Source organism: Equus quagga, chromosome 2 (genome assembly GCF_021613505.1).
Source record: "Equus quagga isolate Etosha38 chromosome 2, UCLA_HA_Equagga_1.0, whole genome shotgun sequence".
Taxonomy (NCBI): Eukaryota; Metazoa; Chordata; class Mammalia; order Perissodactyla; family Equidae; genus Equus; species Equus quagga.
In genome coordinates this window covers 151,640,851-151,668,731 of record NC_060268.1, presented here as the reverse complement: position 1 = coordinate 151,668,731, position 27,881 = coordinate 151,640,851, and the positions used below count along the sequence as shown (strand labels likewise).

Sequence of the window (27,881 nt, the reverse complement as noted above, 5' to 3'; positions counted from 1 at the left end):
AATATGTTTAATTTAGAAATCTACACTCTTCTCTCTTTCCTGCACTGCCTGGCAAGGTAAAGGATGTCAGTTTGACAGATCAATATATAAAACCTAATTTGAGCTAGACTCTAGTAAACAGTTCTAACGCTGCCTCAAACACCAAAATTGGTTATCGACAGGCTTTTGCTCTTAATTCTGATTAATTATCCACTGAATGTTGATTTTTAGAAAAATATCAGAATTTTAAATGTGCTCTTGGTGGGTCTGAGAGGCTGCTGTCGGGGAGAAAGAGGAGTAGGCAGGATATCAGAATGTTAGGAGTCCCTCAGCGTCTCTGGAGAAGATTTGGCTTAGAGTTGTCCAAACGTGCCTGTACTATTTATTGTGTGAAACCAAAACAGCCTCCCAATCCAAGCCTGTGATCTCATGGCACAGTGTCTTCTGAGAAGCAGCCAGCCCTGAATCCTGGGAGCTGTGGCGTGCTGGGCTGAGGTGGACAGAGGTCACGAGAGGGGATTTCTCTCTCCCTGTAATTGCTGCTTGTGGTTTGTTCTACACTGGCCATGATTTCCTCACCCCTCTGATTCACTTATTCTCCTGGAGAGGGTGTGGATAGCAGGGTTATGTTAAAGACTTGGAAAAATGGAGCAGAGAAGTGTATTGTAGCACAAGAACAGCAGCCACTTGAAACCTTAAAAGGCCACTGAAACTTAAACATCGCTACCCAGTTGTCCTTCCGCCAGTCCCCACCCGTGGCAGTTCCTCCGCGTCTGTGTCCCCACCCATGGCAGTTCCTCCGCGTCTGTGTCCCACTGAGGCCTTGATGTGACTTCATTGTCTCAGTCCTCTCTTTTCCCCTTTCAAGTCTCTGACTCACTCTTTTTCAAAGTGGAATTGTGAGGATTTGTGTGTGTGTGTGTCAGGAAGATTCACCCTGAGCTAACACCCGTGTGTGTGTGTGAGGAAGATTCACCCTGAGCTAACACCCATGCCAGTCTTCCTCTGCTTTGTATGTGGGATGCCTCCACAGCGTGCCTGACAAGTGGAGCAGGTCCACACCCAGGATCTGAACCCTTGAACCCAGGCTGCCAAATGGAGCCTGGGGAACTTGAACCCCTTGGCCACAGGGCCAGCCGTGAAATTGTGAGGATTTTAATCTTAGATTGTATGCATATAACATTGCCTGTAACTCTTTATTTTATGCCACTCCGCACAGTTATAAAAAGGACATAGGCTGACAACTCTGAGCAGGTGGTGCATTATGGCTGACATGCAAAATCTGGTAGAAAGATTAGAGAGGGCGGTGGGCCGCCTGGAGGCAGTATCTCAGTCCTCTGACATGCACTGTGGACATGGAGACAGTGCCCCAAAAGCAGGAACAGCTCCATATGTGCAAGTATTTGACTCACTGCTGGCCGGTCCTGTGGCAGAGTACCTGAAGATCAGTAAAGAGATTGGGGGAGATGTGGAGAAACATGCAGAGATGGTCCACACAGGTCTGAAGTTGGAGCGAGCTCTCTTGGTTACAGCCTCTCAGTGCCAGCAGCCTGCAGGCAATAAGCTTTCTGATTTGTTGGCACCCATCTCAGAGCAGATCCAAGAAGTGATAACGTTTCCAGAGAAGAACCAAGGCAGCAAGTTGTTCAATCACCTGTCGGCCGTCAGCGAAAGTATCCAGGCCCTGGGTTGCGTGGCTGTGGCTCCCAAGCCTGGTCCCTATGTGAAAGAAATGAATGATGCTGCCATGTTTTATACAAACCAAGTCCTGAAGGAGTACAAAGACATGGATAAGAAGCATGTGGACTGGGTCAAAGCTTACTTGAGTATATGGACAGAGCTGCAGGCTTACATTAAACAGTTCCATACCACCGGACTGGCCTGGAGCAAAACGGGACCTGTGGCAAAAGAACTGAGTGGACTGCCATCTGGACCCTCTGCTGGATCCGGTCCTCCTCCCCCCCCACCAGGCCCACCTCCTCCCCCAGTCCCCACCCGTTCAGGCTCTGATGAGTCTGCTTCACGCTCAGCACTGTTTGCTCAGATTAATCAGGGGGAGAGCATCACACATGCCCTGAAACATGTATCTGATAACATGAAGACGCACAAGAACCCCGCCCTGAAGGCTCAGAGTGGGCCAGTGCGAAGTGGCCCCAAACCATTCTCTGCACCTAAACCAGGAGGCAGCCCATCCCCCAAACCAGCCACAAAGAAGGAGCCACCTCTACTTGAACTGGAGGGCAAAAAGTGGAGAGTGGAAAATCAGGAGAATGTTTCCAACCTGGTAATTGATGACACGGAGCTGAAACAGGTGGCTTACATATACAAGTGTGTCAACACAACATTGCAAATCGAGGGCAAAATTAACTCCATTACAGTAGATAACTGTAAGAAACTCGGCCTGGTGTTCGATGACGTGGTGGGCATTGTGGAGATAATCAATAGTAGGGATGTCAAAGTTCAGGTAATGGGTAAAGTGCCACCCATTTCCATCAACAAAACAGATGGCTGCCACGTTTCCCTAGCAAGAATTCCCTGGATTGTGAGATAGTCAGTGCCAAATCTTCTGAAATGAATGTCCTCATTCCTACAGAAGGCGGTGACTTTAATGAGTTCCCAGTCCCTGAGCAGTTCAAGACCCTATGGAATGGGCAGAAGTTGGTCACCACAGTGACAGAAATTGCCGGATAAGCGAAGTGCCACTGGGTTCTTTGCCCTCTCCCTCACACCATGGGATAAATCTTTATCGAGACGATTCTTTTCTAGATTTCCTCTACCTTTCTGCTCTTAAACTGCTTCTCTGCTTTGAGAAGCACAGCTACCTGCCTTCACTGAAATATACCTCAGGCTGAGATTTGGGGTGGGATAGCAGGTCAGTTGATCTTCTGCAGGAAGGTGCAGCTTTCCATGTCAGCTCAACCACACCGCCAGTCCATTCTTAAGGAACTGCAGGCCAGGACTGGTGTGTTTTCGCTTTCAGCCTTTGGGAGTTATTTGGCCAACAGTCTTTTGGGAAGAATAAAGCAGTCCCCAGGAATTAACAGATCAGAATGTTCGCACAAATTAGTATTTTCTAACAATAAGCACGAAGGTAGCAGAAGCTAGTGTGATTCCAGTTGGTTCTTCTAACCAAACTAATTTTTCAGTGTTGACAAGTGAGGCAAGTATTGCACTGGACCAAAGGCTGAAGCTTGGCCTTCTAGCATTCCAAGCAAAATTGTTTCCTATAAGCATTCCTTTTATTCTGCATTCCATCCTGGGTCTGCTGGAACCTGAGATAGTAGGTTCTTCTGTACCAGCAGCTGTGGCAGTGCCCTGCACCCAGGCCAATTAAAGGAGTCTTGGACCCTTTCTTTCTCTGGGATCCCTGCCCAGCACCTTCCTACAGAGATGACTTGAAAGAAAAAAAAAAAAAAAGGAAAAACAACCTACCATTCCAAGGAATCTGGCATTCCTTCCTCCTTCCATGCTAGGTGCTTGTCATCCATCCTCACTGCCTCCTTGCCCTGTCATGCTCAACCGCTTTTGGCCTCTGTCCAGGCACCTGAACAGAGGACTAAAATCTCCATGCAGGCTGGTTTTAGGTCTTATGTAAAAATCTTGCACAGCATTGCTAATGTAAATTTCAGTTTTTCCCTCTAGGACACTTACCAAAATATGCAACTTTTTTTGGTGGAAAGAGAGATTGTCCTGTGACTTCTACCCATTTCCTGAGGCCTGTGGAAATAAACCTTTATGTACTTAAAGTTATACAGAAAATAGAATAAAATTAATACCAAAAAAAAAAAAAAATGGACATAGGCTTTGTGGTGATAAATCTAGACTGAATGCCAAGAGTCGTACGCTCTTCTGCTGACCCAGCCTAACCTTCACAACAGCTTCCCCATAATAACGTGGGGCATATAATCAGTGACTCTTTCAAAGGGTACTGTGAGAGTTAATGTGAAGCTGTTTCGCATTTCATCCCGCTTGGAAATAGTCACATTAAACAGTATACGGCTGCCACACTATTTCTGTAACAGCCACTCGTCTTTTTCAGTTACGTCCTTAAGGTTCAGCATCATAAATTGCGATGGCAGAAGTGAGGACAGCTTCCCGCTAGTCTGTGGGCAGGGTTGATAAATTTTGTTCTAAGGATATGGCCATGCTCTGATGCTGGCAAACGTTCGTTAATTAAGCCTTTTAAGGTTATAAAAGTATGTAAGGTGAGTCCTGGAGCTGTTTTTCATTGTGACTAGACTCCGCAGATCCCTCGTGCCCTTTTCTGGTTAGATCTTGTGGAACAGCAGAATTCATCTGGATGAGTCAAGTACACAGTGCTTGGCAGGGGCCTGGAGAGGTCTGTCCTGGGGACACTCCCTTCCATTAAAGAAGTATTACGCACTCTTGTCTGCTTTTTAGGCCTGTTTGACAGCCCCCCAGGATCAGATGATGCAAAGCTCATTGATATATTTTATCCTGGAGATCAGCAGTCTGTGACGTTCGGAACCAAGTCGAGAGTAGGGATGGGTGGCATGGAAGCCAAGGTAAGAATCTGATGCCTTTATCGCATGTATCAACTATAAAACCCAAACAATATTTTATCCTTTTTACGTTTGTAACTGGGGGCTAATGGTTCAGATACTAGGCACATACATACCTAAACATACACATATCTAAATACAGGCATACCTCATTTTGTTGCGCTTTGTAGATATTGCATTTTTTACAAGACCCTCCACCAGCAAAAAGATTACAACTCACTGAAGGCTCAGATGATGGTTAACATTTTTAACAATAAAGTACTTTTTAATTAAGGTATGTACGTTTTCTAGACATAATTCTATTGTACACTTAATAGCCTGCATAACTTTTATATGTACTGGGAAACAAAAAAGTCGTGTGACTCACTTTATTGTGATATTCACTTGATTGTGGTGGTTGAAACCGAACCTGCCATATTTCCAAGGTATGCCTGTACCTTGGTTTAGGTTTAATGCATATTGTGTACCTATATTTAGTCTTGTCTGTGTATGAATTCTTTTTATTAATATTATATAAAGAGTGTGTTCATATTGTAAACTCGTCAAGGGCAGCGTCTATATATTTTTCATAATTCATAAATCCTCTAATGTTATCAGCTCAAATATTTCCTGATAAAATCTTTCAAAAATTTTTCTTTCCCATTAATTTTTCTTAGAAGTTATACCCTTAAGATACATCATCATATGTAGCAATGGCAGAGATGAGGACAAGAGCCCCATTTACAAAAGCTGAAAGTCCTCAGGATCAGACTCTGGTCAAACACCAGGCTGGACACTAAGTTGAGGTGCAATAAGTCAAATGCAGAAGTTATGAGTCCCAGTACTAGAGTCTTAGAGAGAACTCGCCGAGCACAAAGGGTAGGTGGTTCATCTTTAGGCAACACACGCCAGGGTTGGGCTTGGAAGAGTGCATGGGCTGAGGGTGTTTTCCAGAACATTCCTGCAAATACTTACATTGCTCAATATCACATTATTTTATATCTTTTGGCAAGTTTAAAGTATGAGTGACTAGAATCTGCAAGGTCTGAATCTCATCTTTGGATCTAACCTCCCCCATTAGGTGAAAGCAGCCCTCTGGGCTTTGCAAGGTGGCACTTCTGTGGTTATTGCCAACGGAACCCACCCAAAGGTGTCTGGGCACGTCATCACAGACATCGTGGAGGGGAAGAAAGTTGGCACCTTCTTTTCCGAAGTAAAGCCTGCAGGTAAGTAGCTCTTCATAGGGTCCCATGGTCTGTGGATAGCATAGCTGGTGATGCCATGGCCTCAATGGGACTGAAAACTGAGCTTTCACTCTGGAATAGAGGTCACAAAATTGATTGCTGACATTATGAAATATGGTATTATTTTTAAGGCTATTTCCAAAATTGGATTTTGCTTGCTTTTGTAAAATTTATCTAATCTACCTAACTAGGCCTTCTGTTTTCTCTAAAATCACTAAGTTAAAGGACATATGCATCGGGGTCAGCCCCGTGGCCTAGTGGTTAAGTTTGGCATGCTCCAGGTTCTGTTCCCAGGTATGGACCTATACCACTTGTCAGCAGCCATGCTGTGGCGGCGACTCACATACAATAGAGGAAGATTGGCACAGATGTTAGCTCAGGGTGAATCTTCCTCAGGGGGAAAAAAAAAAAGAATGTAATCGTCCATTTTCTCAAGAAACATTTTCTAGGCCCATGCTGGATGGCAGGTACTAATAAACACTAGAGATGCAAAGATGCATAAGATATGGTACGTACTCTCAAGTGTTCACAAAGATCGAATTGCCTTATCATTTACATCAGAATTGCAAACTCATTAGAAAATATGAGCCAAGTGAAATGGAAAAGAACTCTAGAAGACATCAATTATATTGTCTACTCAAGAAATACAGACGAGTTTCTTCCGTTTATGCCTGAGTTAACCTGGTATATCGTTTTGCTGTTGTATTGGTCAGAGTGATCTCTGTGTGAGAAGCAAGCACACCAAGACACTGAGCGTTCGTTCTGTGCATGTGGTGAGCCTGAGCACAGGCTGGGATAGTGAGAGGGAACTAAGCTGACCATGGTCTGATGTTTGCAAATGTTCTCGCAGGCCCTACTGTTGAGCAACAGGGAGAAATGGCTCGATCAGGAGGACGGATGTTGGCCACTTTGGAACCTGAGCAGGTAATAACCCTGGCTGATAGTTTTGTTAGTTTTCAGAGTGAGTCATGCTGTGAGGTTTACTGTACAGTCACGCCTGCTGTCTCCCTCTTTATTCCTCCTGTCCCACAGAGTTAGCAGAGTTACGAGTCTGATTCAGATCTGCTCTGCCTTTTTTCTTTTTCTAAGTTTTGTTTTCCCTTTTGTCTTTTGTAGGCTGAGGCCTGAGGCAGCTTTTCATCGCTATGATTTTTTATCAAAAACATAAAAATGATGAGACCAGGGAGGCTCCCTAATTCTGCCACATACTAGGCATGGAGATGTAGGAAAATTAGTTATCCCAGCCCATCTGAAGCATCTAACTTCCCTATACAGTGGAAGCTCGAGAGCCTGCTCCGTAGTCACAGCCCTGCCCTGTGCACAATGAATCAGTCGGTTGAAGTAGCAGACACGATGAGTCTGGAAATGCAAGGAGGTCAGGTGGAAGCTGGGGGCTGGCTTCCCAAGGGTTGTGTTGTCAGGGATGTATTTGAGAGTGATGAGTACAGGTTTCTTCTAGGGAAAACTTTGGCCTCGGAAAGGAGAAGGGAATTTAAAATAACTACAAGTAGAGAAAGGAAAGCAAGGAGGAGCCTAGCTTGCCTCTGTTGAACCACTTCCTTTTACTCCTTCAGTGGTTACCATGCAGATTTGCCCCATTTCCTCCTCTATGTGGGTAAGGATTGGGGTCTCCTCAAGCATCCTGGACTGGGTTTTTCTCCTTTGACTGAATTCATTAAATAAATAATTGTCAGAAAAGAAAAACTAGGTGCAAAAACTGACCTGGGAAGTAAACTACACAGCTAGTGATACTCAATATGTGGAGATGTGTGTATCATACCGAGTGAGAGTGCTGGTCCTTGTCTCATGGACAGATTGTTAATTCATCACACCCTTTCCCCACCACTGACTGGGCTGTGGTTTGCTAATCATAATAATCAGGAGTGGTACAAGAGGAAGAAAAGTAAGAAGAAATAGGGGGAGATTAGTGCAGAGGAGGGAAAAAATGAGAGGAGCAGTGATGGGAAATGAATGATATGAGGTAAAGAGGTTTCAGTCAGTGGTGACCTTGGGTTTAGGAGCAAGGCCTGGCACAGTCAGAAGAGTAGGTTTAAAAGTGTGGTGTGGGGGCCAACCTGGTGGTGCAGTGGTTAAGTTCGCACATTCCACTTCAGTGGCCCAGAGTCCACCGGTTCGGATCCCTGATGCGGACATGGCAGTGCTTGGCAAGCCATACTGTGGTAGGCATCCCACATATAAAGTAGAGGAAGATGGGGCATGTATGTTAGCTCAGGGCCAGTCTTCCTCAGCAAAAAGAGGAGGATTGGCAGCAGATGTTAGCTCAGGGCTAATCTTCCTCAAAAACAAAAAAAGTGTGATGTGCATTCTTGGATTGATATATTTGCTTGTTGCTTGTTTGTGTAATGTTTTACCTTTTTTCCCAGAGAGCAGAAATTATCCATCATCTGGCTGATCTGTTGACAGACCAGCGTGACGAGATCCTGTTAGCCAACAAAAAAGACTTGGAGGAGGCAGAAGGTAAAGACCAGGCGATTTAGAGTCAATGTTAGGGAGGGTTTTGCTTTGATTTTTGTTCCCTGTTTTACTAATAATTCTTATGTCATAGTCTGCCTAAAGACAATTGTTATAAAATAAATTGTATATTATGCATCATTTTTATTGAGGGTAGGTGGCTAGTATTCAGTGGGCTTTTTCAAACTATACATACTGTCTCCACCCACTTTCCGTCCAGCTAATCTAGTACAACCGTCCGAAGGGGCTTTTTACCATTCCCCACAGGTCATGAGCCATAGCTTCTTTGGCAATTTAGGAACAAAAAGAAAAAGATTGAGGGCCCCACTATTTTAGACATTCAGCTGATAGCAGCTAGCATTATTGAGGCCTTCCTGTGTCGCCAGGTATTGTGCGAAGGGCGTCACAGACAGAATCTCATTTTATCCTTACAACCTAGTGCCTTTGAGGTACCTACTATTTATTATCCCTATTTTATAGAGGAGGAAACTGAAGCACAGAGAAGTTGTCACGTGCCTAAAATCATATGGCCGGTGACAGATTTGGGATTCAAACCCATATGGGCTGTGCATATAAAATAGTTGTAGAAACAGTTTGTGCGGCCTGTGATGAAATACAGCTTATCTCTCCTAGTTAATTAAGCAGTGCGTAGTCTGCCCAGAGTTAGCAACAGGTACCACCCAGAAATGCCCTGGAGATGCTAATGGTAGAGTGAGTGAACTGGCTGAACTCACATTGCGGACAACTAAGTACGTAGAGTCGGGGAGGCCCTCAGTCTTTTCTCCCTTTTCCTAATTCTCTGTCTTTTCCACCCCAAAAGATGGGTGTTGATTTTGTGGGGTTTTGAATTTCCTTTTTTCTTGAATAAATGTGCTTTAAATTAAACATTCAAATTAGTGGTGTTCCCTTAAAGAAACTTTGCAAGGCTCATCAACATTACTTTCACTCCTTAAAACGTTTTTGAGCCGTTGCTTTGGAACTTCCTTTAAAGTTTACATCTGGTCTTTTGAATTTGTGCAGTATTGAAAAATCATAAAATAGATCTTCAGAATGGAAGAAATCTTTGATGATATCTTTTCCAATTCTTTAAAGTCAAAGAGTTAAGACCCACAGAGGTTCAAGCTGTTGTTCAACGGCACACAGCTGTTGTTGGCAGAACTCTGACTTCAGATCCCAGTTCTGTCCCTCTGGAAATTCACAAGGACACGCAGTGGCTTAAGACCAAAGTCCTGGGTACACACGATCCCCTTTGACCTGGTAAGCCCATTTCAGGAGATTTAAGAAAATATTTCAAGAAGAGAAAACAGCTTTGTATGTAAAGATTCTTAGAGCAGGATTATTTATCACACTGAAAACTGGAAACAGCCTGAGTGTCTAATAGCATAGGTGTGGTTAAGTGCATTAAGCTGTATCAACTCAGTGGAATATTTAGTAGTAAATAAAATAATTTTTGCAGTATGGAAAATGTACATGCATTGTGAGGTGAAAACTAGAATGTAATATTTAACTTGCACTATAGTTAAACCTTGATTTTTATTTAACACATGAAGAAAATTAATTGCTATAATTGGTTGGTAGAACAATGATTTAATTTTTTTCTTAATATAAGGTTGGTTCCTTCCCTCAGAAGTAGAAATCTTTTTATTATTTTGTCTTGGTGGGTGTGACTATTTTAAAAAAGGGAAAATTTTCATTTTCATCATCTCATCTCAACACGAACCATAGTAAAGGATTATCATTCCAAATAGTTTTCCTGAGTGTATAGACATGTATGTATATGAATATGTGTGTGTGTATAGAGAGAGAATCACACCATGTGTACTACTGTGTTTAAATCTAAAGAAAATTCTATATATGAACTTACCATAACTCTGTTTAAGTTTTTATTTCAAAAGAAAACATCTTTATTGCTTCTGAATATAAAAATAATTCACTCAGTATAAAAAGTTAAAATTGTGGAGAAAGAGATCATCCCTGTTCTTGATGCCTCCCAGACATCTCCCTGTGTGCGTCTCTGTGCAGTATTTGATCAATAGGCTCACATCATACACGTGTTTTATAGTTTGCCTTTTTCGCAAACTGTATCCTATGCAGATTTCCATATCAGTACATATACATATGTTATTTGTAATAACTGCTTTGTAGCCCGTTGTCTGAATTTTTAGGTAGAATCTAATTTCTCACTGTTACAAAAATGCTGTGGCAAATATCCTCATTACATGCAAGTTTGCTCACGCAAACGATAAATTTCTGGAACTGAAATTGTGGCACAAAGGGTGTTGGTGTGCACACCTTTACATGATGACATATACTGCTAAACAGCCCCCCAGAAAAGCTGTGTAAATGGCTTGTCGTCGTCTTCCTGAGACCCCCTAAGTTCCGTTCCTGACACGGTGCCACATGTTCAGGAACACAGCTGTAGCCTGCTCAGACCTCCTGCCTCATCCTGCATTCTTCACACCCCCTCAGGCAGACTTGCAGCCCCTCTGCTGAAACGGTTGAGCCTCTCCACATCTAAGTTGAACAGCCTGGCCATCGGTCTGCGGCAGATCGCGGCCTCCTCACAGGACAGCGTGGGACGTGTTTTGCGCCGGACCCGAATTGCCAAAAACTTGGAACTAGAACAAGTGACTGTCCCAATTGGAGTTCTCCTGGTCATCTTTGAATCTCGCCCTGACTGTCTACCCCAGGTCTGTGACTGACGCCTGCCGTTGGAGCCGTGATTGGAGGAGGAGTGTGTTCTCAGGACTCGAAATAGATCTCCCAAAGATATTTTCCTTTCTTTCTTCTTTTGGTGGGAAAGTCTTATCTTTTTTTTTTTTCCTTAAAGATAATTTTTGAGACTTGATTCTTAGGTTGTTCTTAAGGTAATTTATGTTATTGATTCTTCCCGTAATTCTAAAGTAGATATTCATATGTCCATTTTACTGTTGAAGAACCTGAGGCTTATGGAAGTGAATATTCCTGTCACACTTGTAAGGGTGGAGCTGGGCCTTGAGCCCAAATGACCCTCCGGTACCACGATGCAGGAGCACATTTCCCTATAGTTTAGCTCACAGGGGCGCTTTGTCCTCTGACCACAGCGTCCCTGCTAGCCAACTGCGGGGTCATTCATCTAATAGCTGGTTTTGCCCATGTGAAAAAGACCCCTTTTTTTTTTTTTTATCAGTGTCACAGATGGTAGGTACGTCTCTCGGAAAAGAACTTTCCATAGTTAATGGAAACTAGAACGCGACCCTCTTTAAGGACTTTGTCATATCACAGGCTGATGTTGAGAACCGTGTGTTAAAGGTCTCGTCAAGCAGCCAGGCCCTGATACACAAGGTGGCGCTAGAGGGTGGACTCACTTGCCCTACACACTCTCTCAGAAGTTTGGCACCATTTCCGCACTGGACTGTCCGGTGGGATGATGTCAACTCTTTCTTTGCACTAGCCCCAAAGTCTCAAGGAGAAATTCTATTTAAAGACAAAAAACAAACAAAACCCAGCACCTCATTACTGTAAATAAGGCATAGGGGAGCATGGGAGCCCAGAATGCTTTGTGGAGGATACTCCCTGGATGACCTAAAATCAGCTTGTTCACCAAGGGACTCCCACACCATCAGGGTCTGTCCTCATCCCTGGCTGGTGCTGGCTCACTCTCCACTTCTGGCCACATACCTGTTTGCAGAAATGCCCCAGTGGAAACTGCAGAACTCTAACCTGCTAGTAGGAATGAGTCCATGAAGTCTCTCTACTTCCTTTCATCCACACCAGCTGATACTTCACAAGGAGAAAGGTTTTGTCTTTAGCCAACTACAGCTAAGGTTCCTCACCTGGGATCTTAACCTGAATGGTGTCACAGAATCCATGAATCCTAAAATTTCTATGCAGAATTCTGTGTGTGTGTGTGTATGTATCTGGAGAACATTTACATAACTTTTATAAGGGCTCTGTGAGCAATAAAAACAAACAAAAAAGGATTAAGAACCACTAAACTGGAGATTAACATGTTCAGGCAAGATTTTTTAGTAAAGTATCTTTCTCTACATTATATAATGGGAAGATTTGCATTCTACATTATATAATGGGAAGATTTGCATTCATCCCAAGAACAATCAGAAAGTTAAGCTTCAGGCCCTGGGTGATTGGGTCTGTGTCTTTGGCTCTTTGCTGTAAGTGGGTAGCTAACCCACTTCCTGGGTAGCCTACTCTTTCCTCCCCAGACAATCTTGTGCTCCTTTCTCAGTGGTCTCTGCCACAGCTGTCTAAGGGCTGGCAGGAGCTCTAGTCTTCTCCAGGTTGTCAGCACCAGGCATTTTGAGCTCTTGGAACAACTACAGGGCCAGAGGAGGACATGGCCAGAGATGCCTCCCAGCCTCAACCTGAGTCAGAGAAGCAAGCACTTGAGTCAGGAGGCAGCTGGGCACCCTATCCTCCACTGTGGCCAGAGTAGGGAGGGGGCACTTACCTCAGGTTACTTTGCTACTGGTTCTAAGGAAACCACATAGATTAGTTCTTAATATCCAGGTGGTTTCGCTCTGGAGTCAAGGCTCCCAGCCCTGCCACTTAGAAGCACTGTGACCTTGGGAAGTCACCACTTCTCGGGGCTTCGGTGTCTTTATCTATAAAGTGGGGGATAAAAAAATATTTAATTCCCTGGAGCATGTTGAAGATTCAGTGTATTAGGCATTTTAAAGTGATGAACAGAGTGCTTGGCACAGAGGTAGTATTCAGTGAGTGCTGGCTCACTGTTAGCATTACTGCTTTTCCCTTTGGTTCACTATTTTCCCCTTTGATTGGCAGGTGGCAGCCTTGGCTATTGCAAGTGGTAATGGCTTGTTACTCAAAGGAGGGAAGGAGGCCACCCACAGCAACCGGATTCTCCACCTCCTAACCCAGGAGGCCCTCTCGATCCATGGAGTGAAGGAGGCCGTACAACTAGTAAGTCCTTGGGAATGAGCCAAGTCAGGCCTAGAGGGGCTGGGTCAGGTCTTTGGGTGTTTGAAGCAAAGCTGAGGCCGCCTAAGGCTGAGCTACTTTCAGGGGCAGGCTTGATTGGAGCAGTGGCAGGTCCTGTGTCCCTGCTGACGGTGGACAGTGCCAGGACTTCCTTGGCCCAGATAAGTCTTCAGTGGCTCAAGAAGGCCAGTCTCATTCAGCTGTGTCCTGGCACTATTGATTTACAAGAATGCCTGTTAACTTTTCATTCTTTGGGTCACAGGGCAGCAGGAATATCAGACTGAGAGTGTGAGGCCTGGTTCTGCTCACTGGCAGAGCGATTTAGGGAGAGTCAGATGAGACAAATTTTATGAAAGTTTGTTGTAAGCCATCCAGCAGCATGTAAGTATGAGGTCATGACATTATCACTATTATCATTATGGTCATTATTTTAACCATTGTCTCACTCTCCTCAACTATGAAATGAAGTTTTTGAACTAGATAGCAATAGCTACAATTTATTGAGCACCTACTACAGGAAAGGAAGTTTTCATCCCATTATCTCTTTTAAGCCTCACAACAAGCCTTTGAGGAAAATACCATTAATTATTAGCCCCATTTTATAGATGGAAATAAACAGGCTCAGAGGTAAAATAACTCACCTAAAATCACACAGTCTGTGGTAGAGTTTAGATGTGGACTCAGGTTGACTCCAGATCCTCCTCTTTCCCATTGAGGCCACTCACTCCAACATTCCAGGATTTTCTTGGCTGCTGGGATAGTGTCTGCAAACCTGCTGCATTACATGCTCACTGACGAGAATCGGGTTTTTTTTAGGACAGCATAGTGGGTGGAAAGAGCAGGTTTTAGGGATTCAGATCCCAGCTGTGCCATGTGCTCGCTTAGTTAGACAGGTTTCCTCCCATCCCTTCTTCCTATTGATGTATAACTTTCATACAGTAAAGTCTACAAATCTTATGTGAACAACTCTGCCACTTTGTCCATATGTATACACACATATATAACCAGCAGCCGTATCAAGATACAGAACATTTCCAACACCCGGGCAGGCACCCTCTGCCCTTCCTAATCAGTAAAACCACTTGTTTTACTTCTTTCACATTCAGTTTCTTTTGCTTATTCTTGAACTTCATATAAATGCAGTTATACTCAATGCCCTCTTTCGTGTTGTATTTCTTCTGTTCATTGTATGTCCGTGCAATTCATCTACATTGTTGCATCCAGCAGTAGTTTTCTCTTTTTTATCACCATGTAGTATTCCATGTAGTATCACATGCATATAATACAGTTTATCCTTTCTTCTCTTGATGAACATTTGGGTTGTCTCCAGTTTTTGGCTATTCAGAATAAAGTTGCTGTGAACATTCTTGAACATGTATGTCTGTATTTCTGTTGTAAGTCACATGACCGTATGGGAGAAAATTAAAAATCAAGAGGAGAAAAAAAGTGCCCATAATCTCAGTGTCCTAACGCAAGCCCGTTAGTCAGTCCACCCGGCATCCCAGGGTAGAGGCTGTCAGTGGAAGTCGTGGAGAACCGTGACCCAGCAGGATGCGTGCTGTGATGAGAGAACCAACAGAGCAGCCACTGAGATCCTTCCTCAGGGCCTGGCATCATCTCTGCCTCCTCTCGCTTCCATGGATAGCACTTCGTACTCTTCTGGCGTGTTTTAAATTATCTGCAGTGTGTTGTGGCTGGGAGTGTCCTAACCCTGTCTTCCCTGCTGGACTCTGAGCTCTTCGAGGGCGGGGCCTCTGTCCTGCATGTTTTGTAATGCAGAGCACAGCACCTGATGTGTAGTGTTTGATAAGCATTTCCTGGATGACTTTTCGATCCCCAAGATCAGGAACTTAATCTCATTTCTGGAGTAAGTTTTCAGTGTCTGACTGAGTTGTCAGGAGATACAGACGTTTATCTGTAAAAGGGATGCTGCTTCCTCTATATTTGGTGTGGTCAGAAGATGTCATTCTCTTGGTCTGAGGAACCTCACTTCACTGGAATGTCGTGAGGATCTCGGAAGAATTCCTGTGGAGTGGATTCAGTTCCTGAGAAAAACAGAGCTCCCTGATTATTGAGCGTGCTTCTCCCAGACTAGGAGGCCATGCTGCTTAGTCACAAAGGAGATAACCCTTCAGGGCAGGCAGGCAGGGCTCTGTTCCCTTCCATTTCTGAAAGGCAAAGGAGGCTTTTCCTCCTCTGAGGATTCATTTCGTTAGTTAGTTCACTCACTCACTCATTCACTGATTCAGTGTCTGCTCCATGCCAGGCATTACGCTGGGCTCAGGGCTACAAAAGGGAGTCAAACCTGGGTTTGACTCCTGAGAGGCTTACAGTCCTTTCCGGATGTATTTTGGACCTGGAAGCTGGGATAGTAGAAATTGGGTCTCTGTGTATCATCTCTGTATTTTTGTGTTTACAGGCTCACGTGATCAGTCTTTTGAGGGTTTTTTTGACTAATAATGTTAATTCCTTAGATAATTTGAAAACATGTCCTGTATTTTCATCATTTAGAATGGTATAATTTTGTCATGACCTGATCTTCCCAAGATTTCGTATTAAAAGGAGTCAGACACCCCTCACCAAAAAAACAAAGATGTCATCTTTATCTTTTCATTCTCTGCCTCTTCAGGTGAATACCAGAGAAGAAGTGGAAGATCTTTGCCGCCTAGACAAAATGATAGATCTTATTATTCCACGTGGCTCTTCCCAGCTGGTCAGAGACATCCAGAAAGCTGCTAAGGGCATTCCAGTGATGGGGCACAGTGAAGGGATCTGTCACATGTATGTGGACTCAGAGGCCAGTGTGGATAAAGTCACTAGACTAGGTGAGCTGAATGGGGTCCCCTGTTTTATGTGGGCGAAATATTTGTCAAGTCCTCTGTGGCTCTGGATCATTAGAAGGAATTCTTTGTCGTCCTTCTTTCAGTCAGAGACTCGAAATGTGAGTATCCAGCTGCCTGTAATGCTTTAGAGACTTTGTTGATCCATCGAGATCTGCTGAGAACACCATTGTTTGACCAGATCATTGATATGCTGAGAGTGGAACAGGTAAGACAAGTCCACAGGACTCGTACATCACTTGCCCTCATCCGTCCTGAGATTTAGAAGCCTGTGGGATTAGACCAGGAGCACCTGCCACACTATTTAAGGCAATTTAAGAATCAGTATTTTGGAGCATCAGTATTTTGGAGCATCTGCTATGTACAAAGTTCTGTGCTAAATACACAGAGATGCGTAAGACATGCCCCTGCCTTCTGACAGTCTAGTAGATGGAGGAAACCCATACACAAACAGCGTCATTACAAAGTGGAATGTGCTAAGTGCTAAGAGCCTCCAAAGATAAGACAGATTACGTGGCAGCCCACTGAATGGGCTATTTCTGGCAACCTTTTATTCAGGTGGCATAGTTTAAAGGTTATTTTTCTGAACACATTCCTGTTTGGATTCGATTTGAAAAGATAGTACAGCAGTGTTTTCAAACCAAAAATTTATATGCATCCATTCCTCCACAAATGTCTTAAATTACCAGTATTAATGTACTTAATACAGTGACATTCGGGAGTCAACAATTTGTGTAATGTCCTCTCTGGATTATTTTCTTACCATGTCATTAAGTTTATAAACAACCAAAGCCAGGAAGTTTCAAACACAAGTGTATGTTCCATCCTAAATTTCTAATTGCTAGAAAATAGATGCTCTCTGGGCAAAAACAGACGATCTTAAATTTTCTGTCAGGATGCATTTTAAGCTCTAATATCTCATGTCGTGGTGCCCTTTCAGAATTACATAAACTAGCCCAGCAGTAGAGAAAGTGACTGGTGGCCTTGCTTCCTTTGACCCTAAGCATGTGTCTTTTCCCTTCCATCCTTTTGCTGGAAAGAAAGGTTCTAATCATCTTATAAATGTGGCATGGTCCCAGTGAGAACCTGAGAAGATTGTTTTGAAAATGGAAATGTACTCTACAAGTTAAAAGGGAGTCAGAGCACATGATCACTCATGTTTGGGGCCCTGCTTTACGTTAGTGGCCTGTTTAATTGGGCAGCTATGTATGCCAAGCACCACACCAGACCGGACAGGAAGCAAGCTGTCTTTTAGCCAGGAATAAAACCCCCAGTCCTGATTCAGACAAACCCGTGGTATCCTCAGTCATCCTCAGGATTGCCTTGATGTTTCTCAAGTCAAAATGAGTCAATATGTACTTCATGCAGCACCTTTGTGTTGCAGGAAGTAAACCAGCGGGGCGACTTGCACAGAGCTGCCGCTGTGGGAGGGGATTCCAGGCCCTGCGGAACGTGGTTGGACCGAGGCCTGGAGGACATGGGGTCCCCAGTAGGAAACCATGCAGGGTCTCAGGAGCAGTGACAGGACGAGCACTGATTGTTGTAACTTGTGCCAAGGCAAGAGCTTGGTCCCAAAGAATCAAGGTGTGAACCCTGCCCTGGGGAAGTCTCAGAGAATGAGGCCGAAGTGGGATTTTTTGACTTGTGACCGGGGCCGTCAGTCACCAGCATCAGGATCCTTAAAGTTCTCCAGCCAGGAACAGGATTAGCCCCAGAGTCTGGAGCTGAGCCGAACATAGAGGTGGGGCCAGATTGACAGAGTCAGAAATCTGACAGCCGCGTTTTGAGGTGGTTACTAACCAAGTACTGTTTTCCTCTAAAGCACACCTAAGAATTCTCCGGGGTGAAGGGAGTAGAACTGTATACGTGGCATCTCCATCTTTCCATGAGTCCATTGCTCAGGTCTCATATGCAGAGAATGGGATTTGTGTCTGTGTGTGTGAGGAAGATCAGCCATGAGCTAACGTCTGTGCTAATCTTCCTCTATTTTGTATGTGGGATGCCTGCCACAGCATGGCTTGATGAGCGGTGTGTAGGTCCACACCCAGGATCCAAGCCTGCGAACCCCAGGCCGCCAAAGTGGAGTGCACGAACTTAACCACTATGCCATTGAGCCAGCCCTGAGAATGGGACTTTTTTTTTTTGAGGAAGATTAACCCTGAGCTAACTGCTGCCAATCCTCTTCTTTTTGCTGAGGAAGACTGGCCCTGAGCTAACATCCATGCCCATCTTCCTCTGCTTTATATGTGGGATGCCTACCACAGCATGGTGTGCCAAGCAGTGCCATGTCTGCACCCGGGATCCAAACCGGCGAACCCCAGGCCATCGAAGTGAAACATGCAAACTTAACTGCTGCGCCACCGGGTCGGCCCCTGAGAATGGGATTTTTATAGTCAGATGTTCATTTAAGTAAAATGCAGTCAAGGGCTTATGTTGATAGCCCCATGAATGCCTTGCTCATTCTTAACATTCAGAGGCTTTCTGCTTAAATCCCTGCCCCAGTTTTACTGAGGGCCACTGCTGGCAAGTGGCCAGTCAGCCTTTTCGAAAGCAGAGCATCCTGGAGGATGGGAAGCTGCCTCTAAAAGGAAGGCAGGGACTAGGTTAGTTGTCCAGGCTACAGGAGCCACAGGCTCATCATCTTCAGGCCCATCTTGCTGTGTGATCCTAGAGGAAGAAGTGTGAGCGTGCTTGTTTCTGTTGCGTTCATGTTGTTGCCCCGGACTTCCTCTGTTCCAGGTGAAGATTCACGCAGGCCCCAAGTTCGCCTCCTATTTGACCTTCAGCCCCTCCGAAGTGAAGTCCCTCCGAACTGAGTATGGGGACCTGGAATTGTGCATTGAAGTGGTGGACAACGTCCAGGAGGCCATCGACCACATCCACAAGTACGGCAGCTCCCATACAGATGTCATCGTCACAGAGAATGGTCAGTGTCCAGATGCTTCAAGCATATGGTGTCTGCTTTTTCTGCTTTGATCTCCAAGGTGGTCCTGCTCCTCTCAGCCCCTCTTGGCCTGCAGGAAAACATAATCCAAATAGACTAAAGAAAGCCTGGTCTTGGTTGCATTTGATGATTTGCCGAGTGCTTTCACATCCCTTCCCTCATTATATTGTCACAGCGGGCCATGTGGGAGCAGGCGGGGAAGAGATGTTTAGCTCCACTCAAAGATGACTCGCTCTGTCTCAGAGGTTTTATCATTTCATCGTTAAAATAATATTTCCAGTTGTTGGAATAAATCCATTTTACAACTGAGGAAACCAAGGCCCAGAACCATCTTGTTAAGGGCAGAACCAGCTCTCCACATTCCTTCATCCCGCAGATATGTATTGAGAGAGACACCTCGGTATCAGGCACTGGAGGCCCGGTGGTGAAGGAAGCCCATGTGGCCCCCTCAGGGAATTTACAGTCAGTTTATTGGGGAATCAGAACACCACCAATAGTAATAGCTAACATTTACTGAATACTCACCACGTGCTAGGCTCTGGGATGAGTGCTCTATGGATGTCAACTCATTTTATCTTCTCCACAACCCTGTGGACTGGGTAATATTGTCACTTCCCATCTTACTCAGGCTCAGAGAGGTCACCCAGCTAGTGGGTGTGGAGTTGGAGTTCAGACTGAGGCCTATAAACAAATAGGCTCTGAGTTCACTCCAGAGCCTATAAACAGATAGTGTAGACAAGCCATTGCAGCATTGAGGGTGTGTCTCCAGTAGGAGATCTGGATTCCAAAGCGGTCTTTCCCAGACAAGTACTCTTCCCACAACAGTGACTGATGAAGTGGGTTTGCCACCTTCTTCAGATTTCTCACAGGTCTGCGTGTTCAATATGTGGGGAAACTCCTTGGGGCCTGGGCCCTGCCCCAGTCAGCCACCAGTGACTGGCTGGAAGCAGGGATGTTCTCCGTGTGTCATCCTAACTTGATTTCTTCTCTCACTTCATGCTGCAGAGAAAACAGCAGAGTTCTTCCTCCAGCACGTGGATAGCGCCTGCGTGTTCTGGAACGCCAGCACTCGCTTCTCTGATGGCTACCGCTTCGGACTAGGTAAGAAAGACTCTGGACAGGGGAAAAAGGAGTCCCTTGTGTACCACTGTGTGGTCCAAGGAGTGTGGTGAGGGTGGTTTTAATCTTAATCTCTCCATAATCCATGCTTGATCAAGATAATAGAGACAGAATTGTGGGAGGGTGGGTTTATGAGGGAGGACAATAATAGCTGCCGTGAGTTGCTGGAAGTCCTATGCTGTAGGCATGTCACGTGTTAAGAAGGTAGGTACTGGTATTTCGTTTTTCACAGATAGGGAAACTGAGATTCAAAGAAGTGAAGTAACTTGCCCAAAGTCACACAGCTGGCATTCAGGCCCAAACTTATGCAAGTCCAAAGCCCAGATCACTCCCACCTCAGTTTGGGCAGACCACAGCGTGTCTTCATGCACAGGTTGTGACAGGTGTACATGCCGAGGTCCCTCGAGAGCACTGCCCTTGCAGACTTACTTCTTCAGAGAGACACAGCCAGGTTGCCTCAGAGCTAGGAATTCCCCATGAGAACAGGACAAAAGAAGGTGTTAGTACTGATGCTGGGCTTAAGTGTCAGCATCAGAAACAAACAGGTAAGCCCGGAAGTGCAAGATTTACCTGTAAAGCAGACTGAAATAAAAAGCTTCAGAAAGATACCCTTCTCTCCCCTTGTGAGGGGTTTCTCAGTCTTTGGTTTTCCAGGGTACCACTCTGCAGAGCTCCGATAAGGCATTTATGACACATCGGAGAATTATTTCAACCACTTAAAACATTTTAATCCCTCTGAACCTTTGACTAGATGATCTGCCTGGAGAAATAGTTCTCACTGAATTGTTAAAGGTTATTAAAGGGAATTTTACCCGGTTATTCTTAGTCATTAGGCTCTTTTTTCTCAGTTCCCTGCTCCTGTGATGTTGGGGTTTTGATTTAATTATCGCATTGCTTGCACAGATCTCTGTATTCCATGTTCTTGAAGAAGAAATAGCAGCGTGCTTTTAAGGGCTGAGGTGCCAGCTTTCAAGTGAAAGTCCAAGAATGGGGGAGAGCGGAAGACCCCTCCGCTGTCTTTCCATCACCAGCTCAGAGCAAAAGCTCCAACTCTAATTGAGTTAAATTCCTGGGAAATGCGTTGATAGCAGTGACAGATAATGCACGTTGAGCGTTCACTACATTCCCAGTGCTGTGCTAAGTGCATCACAGCCATTATCTCACTGAGTGCTTCAAAATGGATTCCATGTTTTCTGCACTTTCCAGAGGAAACAGTGGGAGTGTGAGGAAGGGTTAGGTAATGTGCCCAGAGTCCTGTGGTCTCTTCACTGCTCAACCAGGCTTGCCCCAGGGGTCTCCCTCCCCATGCCAACTCTACCCTGGGCACATCCCCGCTCAGGCCTTTGCCCTCCGCTTCTCTCTGCCTGCAGCCCCTCTCCGCCTGCTGTGCCCCTGGCTGGCTCCTTCGCCTTGTTCAGGTTGCAGCGGAAAGGTACCGCCTCAGGGAGGCTCTCTCTGGCTACCCTCTCGAGTGTGTCCCCACCCGACCCACGCAGTCTGTCCCAGCTCCCTCCACTGCACTCAGTCACCATGTGAAGTTATGTGCTGAACTGTTCTTCAGCCCCTTGCCCACACGAAAACAGGACCTTGTATCAATTATTCACCCTTATCCCTAGGGCTCACCCAGCACAGTGCCTGTACATAGTACATGCTCAGTAAAGTTGTGGTGAACCAGGAAGGCCTGCCTGTCCTGTGTGCAGTGCAGAACCCGGGGCCAGACCCAGGAAGACCCCCGATGTCCCAGCAAACATGGTCCCGAAGCCTGGAGCAAGAGGGAAAAGACATGAATAGCACCCCTCCATGTACTCAGCAACTGTCTAATGCGTACCTGTGTGCTAAGAATTCTGAGGGACACTAAGAACTTGTCCCTTACATTCTAGGATTTAAAGAATATTTGGGGAGATAAGACCTCTATACTAATTATTGTTGTATACCTCAGAAGATGCCCAAATGTTGAATTATGATAGACAATCCAGATACTAAACAGATAGCAGAGACAGCACCTCTGGTATTAGCAAAATGCATTGGGGATGAAGTACAAAAGAGAGGCCCACACATTGTGTTTGCAGAAGAAGGGGGCTTTTCATGATGTCTAGTGACCAGAGAACAGGTTTACAGAGACAGTGGAACTCTGGCTGGCCTGGGGAGGAGGGGTCAAGAGTGGGCAGGGAGACAGGGTGCCACATAAGGAGAAGGAAGAGACGTGGGTCTGGAGGGCGGACAGGAAGTGGAGGCTAGGGAAAGCCACGTCCTCATCCATGCTTTTTCGCAGGAGCTGAAGTGGGCATCAGTACATCACGAATCCACGCCCGGGGACCAGTAGGACTGGAGGGACTCCTTACCACCAAGTGGCTGCTGCGAGGGCAAGACCACGTGGTCTCAGATTTCTCAGAGCATGGAAGTTTAAAATATCTTCACGAGACCCTCCCTGTTCCTCAGAGAAACACCAACTGAAAGCGTTCAGAGAAGAGCCGGAGTGTACCAAGAGGTCTTCACAGTTCACCTTGTCTTAGGAATCTCAGGGGATGAGCCAGGTCTTGTCTCCCACTTGCTGGAAGGGTCTGCCTGTTGGGAAGCTCACCTAGATGCTTCTGGGCTCAGTTTGGTAACATCAGTCTCGGCTAATGCGTGTTCCAGGTCACTCTACTCTCTCTCTTTTTTTTAAGCTAGAAAATAATTGCTATGGATAGGGACTTTGCTTAATTGCTACAGGTTTGGACTTTGCTTCACCCGGTCCAGTTCCTTGCAGTGACAGAAACAGAAAGATGCAGTTCGCCCACATAAAAGGCAATGGAAAAATTGTGGCTGCTTTTTACCTTTTATCGCCTCAATGAGGTAAAGTCTCCCTTGGCATTTGGTTGGTACTGGAGCCACTCATACCTAGTAAGTCCTCCTGCATTTCATTTCTTTCACACTCATAGTCATCCTCGAAAAGGAGAGATGTGAGATTGTAGAAAAAAGGGGCAGCTCTTCTTTCTGGCATTCTTATTTGAAACAATCACAAAAATGAACTGAATCATTTTCACTGGGAAGATTGACCTTTTGTATTTATTTGCTGAGTAAATGTAAATAAGCATTCCAGATGCTTGCAGCGTCCCCAGATGCAGGAGAGTCGGCATTACCCTTGCTGCAGCTGCAACCTGGAGCTGCAGGCAGGAGGTGTGAGTCTCAGGATGAAGTATGTGCTGCAGCAATTACGCTTGAGACTTTTATATAAATTATTTTGTCATCCTATCCTTTCTCTCCAAAACGAAAATTAGAGGATTATTTTAGTACTTTGGATTCTTCCCCCCTTTTTGAGAAATAAAGTTCTTATGAAAAGCCCTTGTGCACGAGTAAAATTTTCTCCTCCTTTGTCGTTACCCTCTTCCTCTTTCCTCCCTTGTGGCTCTCACACCCCACTGTTACACATCGTCTCTTCTCTGGAAGTTGGTGGGGAGACGCCCAGCCATCTGCCTCAACAGCGTCAGTGGAAGCAGTTCAGGCAGACCCCAGGCATGGACTCATCCTCAGGGAGGTGTTGGGAGAGAGGAGAGGAAAACAGGAGATTAAGCCCCAGGAGCTGAAGGACCGAAAGCCTGGTGATGGTCTGAAGTCAGGCTGTGTACACCGCCAGCGTGCTGCCATTGTGCCAGGTCCACACAGCGTCCACCCAGACGCCAATAGCCCCGGCTGACATCCTTAGTTCACTCTGGAAGATCCTCCCTGCCAGTCCCATTGCAGAGACAGGATGCCTGTTTCACTGACAGCTCTACCGCCCCAACCCCGCCATCTAGCTCCTGTTCTTAGGGTCCCTGGTGCCTGACAGTCTGCAGTGAAAGATTTCGTGTCTCGTGGGGCTCCTCTGAAAGAAATAAGCCCTCACTTACATGCCTCTTATCTTCTGAGGATGTTTTATGAGCACAAGAATTGTGTCGGGTGAAACAAGTTCCCAGGCTGGCTCCAAACTCTCCTTCTCATCCAGACCCTTACATGGTCTGGCCAGTTACCCTCTTGCCTGCCCTCTGGATGGGGGATTCTGGCAGAGCTTGCCTGAAAAGGCAATAAACAAAGTCCTGCCTGAAACTGTGTGGCAAATACCACAATCAGCTCCCAACCAGACAACAAGTGCCCCTGGAGTCTAAAATAGAAAGCGACTCCGGAAGGCCGGGGCCCTTGGGGAAGACGCCACTGAGCAGGCAGGCCTGGATCTGGGCCCTGAGAAAGACGAGTCGTAGGAGTAGGGAGCAGGCAGAGCATTCAGGCAGGGCACTGGTGCGAGTGAAAGTCCAGAGGGGGATGAAACTCAAGTTGGAGAGCAGTGAGTATGCCAGTTTGGGGCAGAAGTGCATGTGGGTAAACAGAAGGTATTACATCCCAAACAGCTGACGTCGGTATAATCTTGACGGAGCCAACCCTTCTTAGGGCATGGAATGGGGGTGGGGTTTGGTCTGGAATACACAGGTAAAGCTCAGTTATCCAACCAGGCCATTTCCCCTCTGCAGCAACCTCAGCCTTAGTCCATTTCTGTAGAAACCGTGGGCCATCAGCATTCTCCCTTTGCCACCCAAAGTGAAGAGATTCCCTAAAAGAGGGCCAGGAGGCAGCCATAGCCTCACAAGGACCGCCCCCCAGGTGAGCTTCTAGGACTTCCTGCCTTGTCCAGGCTAAGGGAAGGGGGCTTTTTCTTCTGAAATCCCTCCTGTGGTCCAGCCCTACTACTTCCTTTCCTGGCTTGACAGCTCATGCCACTGAACCAACCGATTCGGAAGCTGCCCCTCCCAACAAAGAGGAATAAGAGCCCTCCTGGGAGACGTAAAATAACATAGGTTCTTATTTGTCAAGCCAAGTTTACTTGGGTTTAGGTTTTCTGTTACTTACAGCCAAAAGTCTCTCAACAATACAGTATATACGTACATGATGGGGGCGTTTACAAAATTATTCCTATAGGAAGAAAGGTGGGCAGCCAAGGACTAGATTATCATAGGTGTTGTCTGCTCTATATCCCGTGTCTTAGAGAACCCTCTCTCCCCAATTTTGTGGTGATCTTGCTCAGTCTCTGATTCAGGGGAGGGATGCTGACCTCCCCCTGCGTCGCTGTTTTTAGTGGTAGTCACGTGACTTGGGCCTGACCACTCTGAGTCCTCTGCTGCCCTGCTGACAGTGCTCGCTTCAGGACTGGGCATAGGATTGAAACTTGGCCAAACAGCGTCCTGGTACAAGTGAATTTTTGCTGCAGTTATTAGGAAAAACAAACTCTCCTCCTCTGGGGTTATAAACTCCACGTCTCAAGGAGGTCTAAAGCTGATAGTATCCATCCTTCCTGCCACGTAGAGAGACCTGTGTGAGAAGCATCCAACACAGAGGAAAGGGAGCCAGGGGATATAGACTTTGCCCACCTGGTTTCATCCATGCCTGACTTCCACCACTGGACTCAATTCAATAATTCCCCCTTTTTTGCTTAAGCTGGTTTGAGTTGGGTTTCTATCTCTTTCATCTTAGATGACTCTGGATAATATACCTGGGTTCAAATTGCTACCGTTTGTTAAACGAGTGACTTTGGGCAAGTTACTTAAGTTCTGTGAGCCTCCGTTTCCTGGTGGGAATATTGACATCTCTGTCATAGGTGGTAAAGTAAATACTCGGCACGACACGGGCACGTAGCAAGCCCTCCATAAGCAGGAGATGGTCACTTGCTGTGGTTTTCAGGTGCCCAGCTGTGCGCTTAGCTTTGCACTCCACAAGAAACTACAAGTTTCTTCCGTTACTCTTGAGGCAGTATTCACGAGCCAGATTTTCCCATCCCAGCATCGTCTGGTCACCAGAATCCCAGCCTTGCCCTCCACACGAGCGGGAGGAGCAGAGCACTGGACTCTGATCAGACATTTAAGCACCTAGAGTGGGTGGGCAGCTGCTACTGAGAAGGGCATGAGCAGTAGGGACCCTATCTTGGGTCTGGGGAAGAGAAGTGAACCCAGGTGACGTCATCTTCTGTTTGAAAGAAGATAGGTGATCCCGTTTCGGCTGAGGGGAGCAGGGCTTCTGTATGCAGGCGGCGGGAGCAAAGCAAGAGCCATTGGTTTCCAGATACTTAGACGTGAGCGCTGCAGTACAGTATAAAATACATGCAGTGTGTGTGCCCTTCTGAATTAAACATTCATTTGTAAATCTCTGGGCAAACACAAAGATTCTGCATATTTAGATGAATCCTCTGGAAATCTTGCCTGGCTAAGGCTTTCTATCTGCTAATCAAGGCTCTTTTTTGATTCAAGGGCAGGTGTTATTGATGTCATTACTACTCGCATCTGTCTCTCAAATCTACATGGGACAAAATATTTCTGGGAGTATTTTGTGCCCTGTATGGATAGTGTCCACGAAGCAGCAACTGTGAGAATGTTTTCAGGTTCAAGTAACAGATACCCCAGGTCAAACTAGTTTTACAGAAGGAAAAGGTATTTAGTTGCTTACATAACTGAGGAAGTCCAGAGGCGTAGTTCAGGCATGATTTCATCAGGGCTTGGCTCTTTTTCTCTGTAGATCTCTGTAAATCAGTGGTTTTCAAACTTTAACATCTCAGAATCACCTGCAGGGTTGTTAAAACAGATTGCTGATTCAGTAGATCTGGGATAGGGGCTAAGAATTTGCATTTCTAATAAGTTTCCAGCTGCTGTTGCTGCTGTTGGCCACCAATCCAGTAACCACACTTTGAGAACCACAGCTCGAGATACCTGCCAACCCATCCACTATTGTGGGTTGGGTGATGGAGTGGGGTCAGAAAACTACGTTTCCTCCCACCACTGTCCAGTGAAAGTCCTAAGCTTTACTCTTACTAAATTGGCCTGAATCAATCACTAAATGTAGAAATTGAGTTGCCTGTCACAGGAAATCCGAACAACTAGAGCTAGAACGTGATAGGGGTTCAGTTTTGTCTCGTGTAAAAAGAGGTCTGGAGGTAGGCATCTCAGGGCTGAGGTGATGGCTCCATGATGTCATCAGGCTCTTGGGCTCCTTTTGATTTCTGCTCTTCCATCCTAGGGTGAGGCCCTTGTCTAGATGCTAGTGGAATTCCAACCATCAGGACTGTGTTCCAGGTAACAGGAAGGAGGAAGAACCATGGGTAAGAGCACATGCCAGCCACCCCTTCTAAGCGCCTTTCCAGGAAGGCCCATCCACTGCTTTGGCCAGAACTGGCTCAGGCCACACCCCCCACCTTGTGCCCCACCCTCTTGTCTACAAGGGATCTGAGAAGTGTTGTTTTTTCATCTGGGCATATTGCAACTGTAAGAAGTAGGAATCTATTGGTAAAGGAGAAGGGAAATTGGGTAGGGGAAGAAAATTATCCTCATTGATTCATGGAGCTGGGAGTAGGATCCATTCAGCTAAACAACATGGCTGTTAGGGAGGAACTATTTCATGTGGCCACATGGACAACTCTAGCTGCAAGGGAAGCTAGGAAATGTAGCTTTACAGCTGGGTACATTCCTGCCAAACAGAAAGGATCCTCTTTTTGTAAGGAAACAAAGAGGATAAAGATCTGTGGGGTAAACTGCTAGCACTGTTTGCCACAATTACCCTAAGGCCTCTCTAAAGAGTGGATTTTCTTAGACAGCTCCTTTGTTCCCTTGAGTTCACTGATGGGTTTAGAATTCAGGTTTTGTGGTAGGTTGGGGGAAAGCTGAATTGCTCTGTAAGAGATGGAGAAAAAGTGAAACTCCAGGGCCGTCTGTTCTGAGAGGAGGAAGGGAGTTGAGACTTGCCCTGAGCAGAGGGTACCACCCAAGGAGCAGCAGGCAATTAGGCTGGAGAAAGCTAGACCACCAAAGTGTAAGAAAAGCCATCTGTTTGTACACTGACGGCTCGA

General features: G+C 45.8%; 2 protein-coding genes across 3 annotated transcripts in view; both read left to right on the top strand.

The window, feature by feature from the left end:
• Positions 1-23,362, top strand: part of ALDH18A1 (aldehyde dehydrogenase 18 family member A1) — a 44,267-nt gene extending 20,905 nt beyond the window's left edge. For both annotated transcript variants that reach the window (XM_046653277.1, XM_046653276.1), the window contains exons 8-18: positions 4,381-4,505; positions 5,563-5,707; positions 6,576-6,649; positions 8,110-8,203; positions 10,667-10,887; positions 12,983-13,120; positions 15,768-15,963; positions 16,065-16,186; positions 18,718-18,904; positions 19,928-20,023; positions 22,314-23,362. In XM_046653277.1, coding sequence (XP_046509233.1) covers positions 4,381-4,505; positions 5,563-5,707; positions 6,576-6,649; positions 8,110-8,203; positions 10,667-10,887; positions 12,983-13,120; positions 15,768-15,963; positions 16,065-16,186; positions 18,718-18,904; positions 19,928-20,023; positions 22,314-22,495 — 1,580 coding nt within the window. In that variant the 3' untranslated portion in view covers positions 22,496-23,362. The remainder of the gene's footprint in view (positions 1-4,380; positions 4,506-5,562; positions 5,708-6,575; positions 6,650-8,109; positions 8,204-10,666; positions 10,888-12,982; positions 13,121-15,767; positions 15,964-16,064; positions 16,187-18,717; positions 18,905-19,927; positions 20,024-22,313) is intronic.
• On the top strand, positions 1,025-3,771 carry LOC124235392 (adenylyl cyclase-associated protein 1-like). Its single transcript, XM_046653278.1, is given in 2 exon segments — positions 1,025-2,492; positions 2,495-3,771. Coding segments are annotated over 2 exon segments (1,425 nt in total). The 5' UTR covers positions 1,025-1,243; the 3' UTR covers positions 2,671-3,771.
• Positions 23,363-27,881: the final 4,519 nt, after the last annotated feature.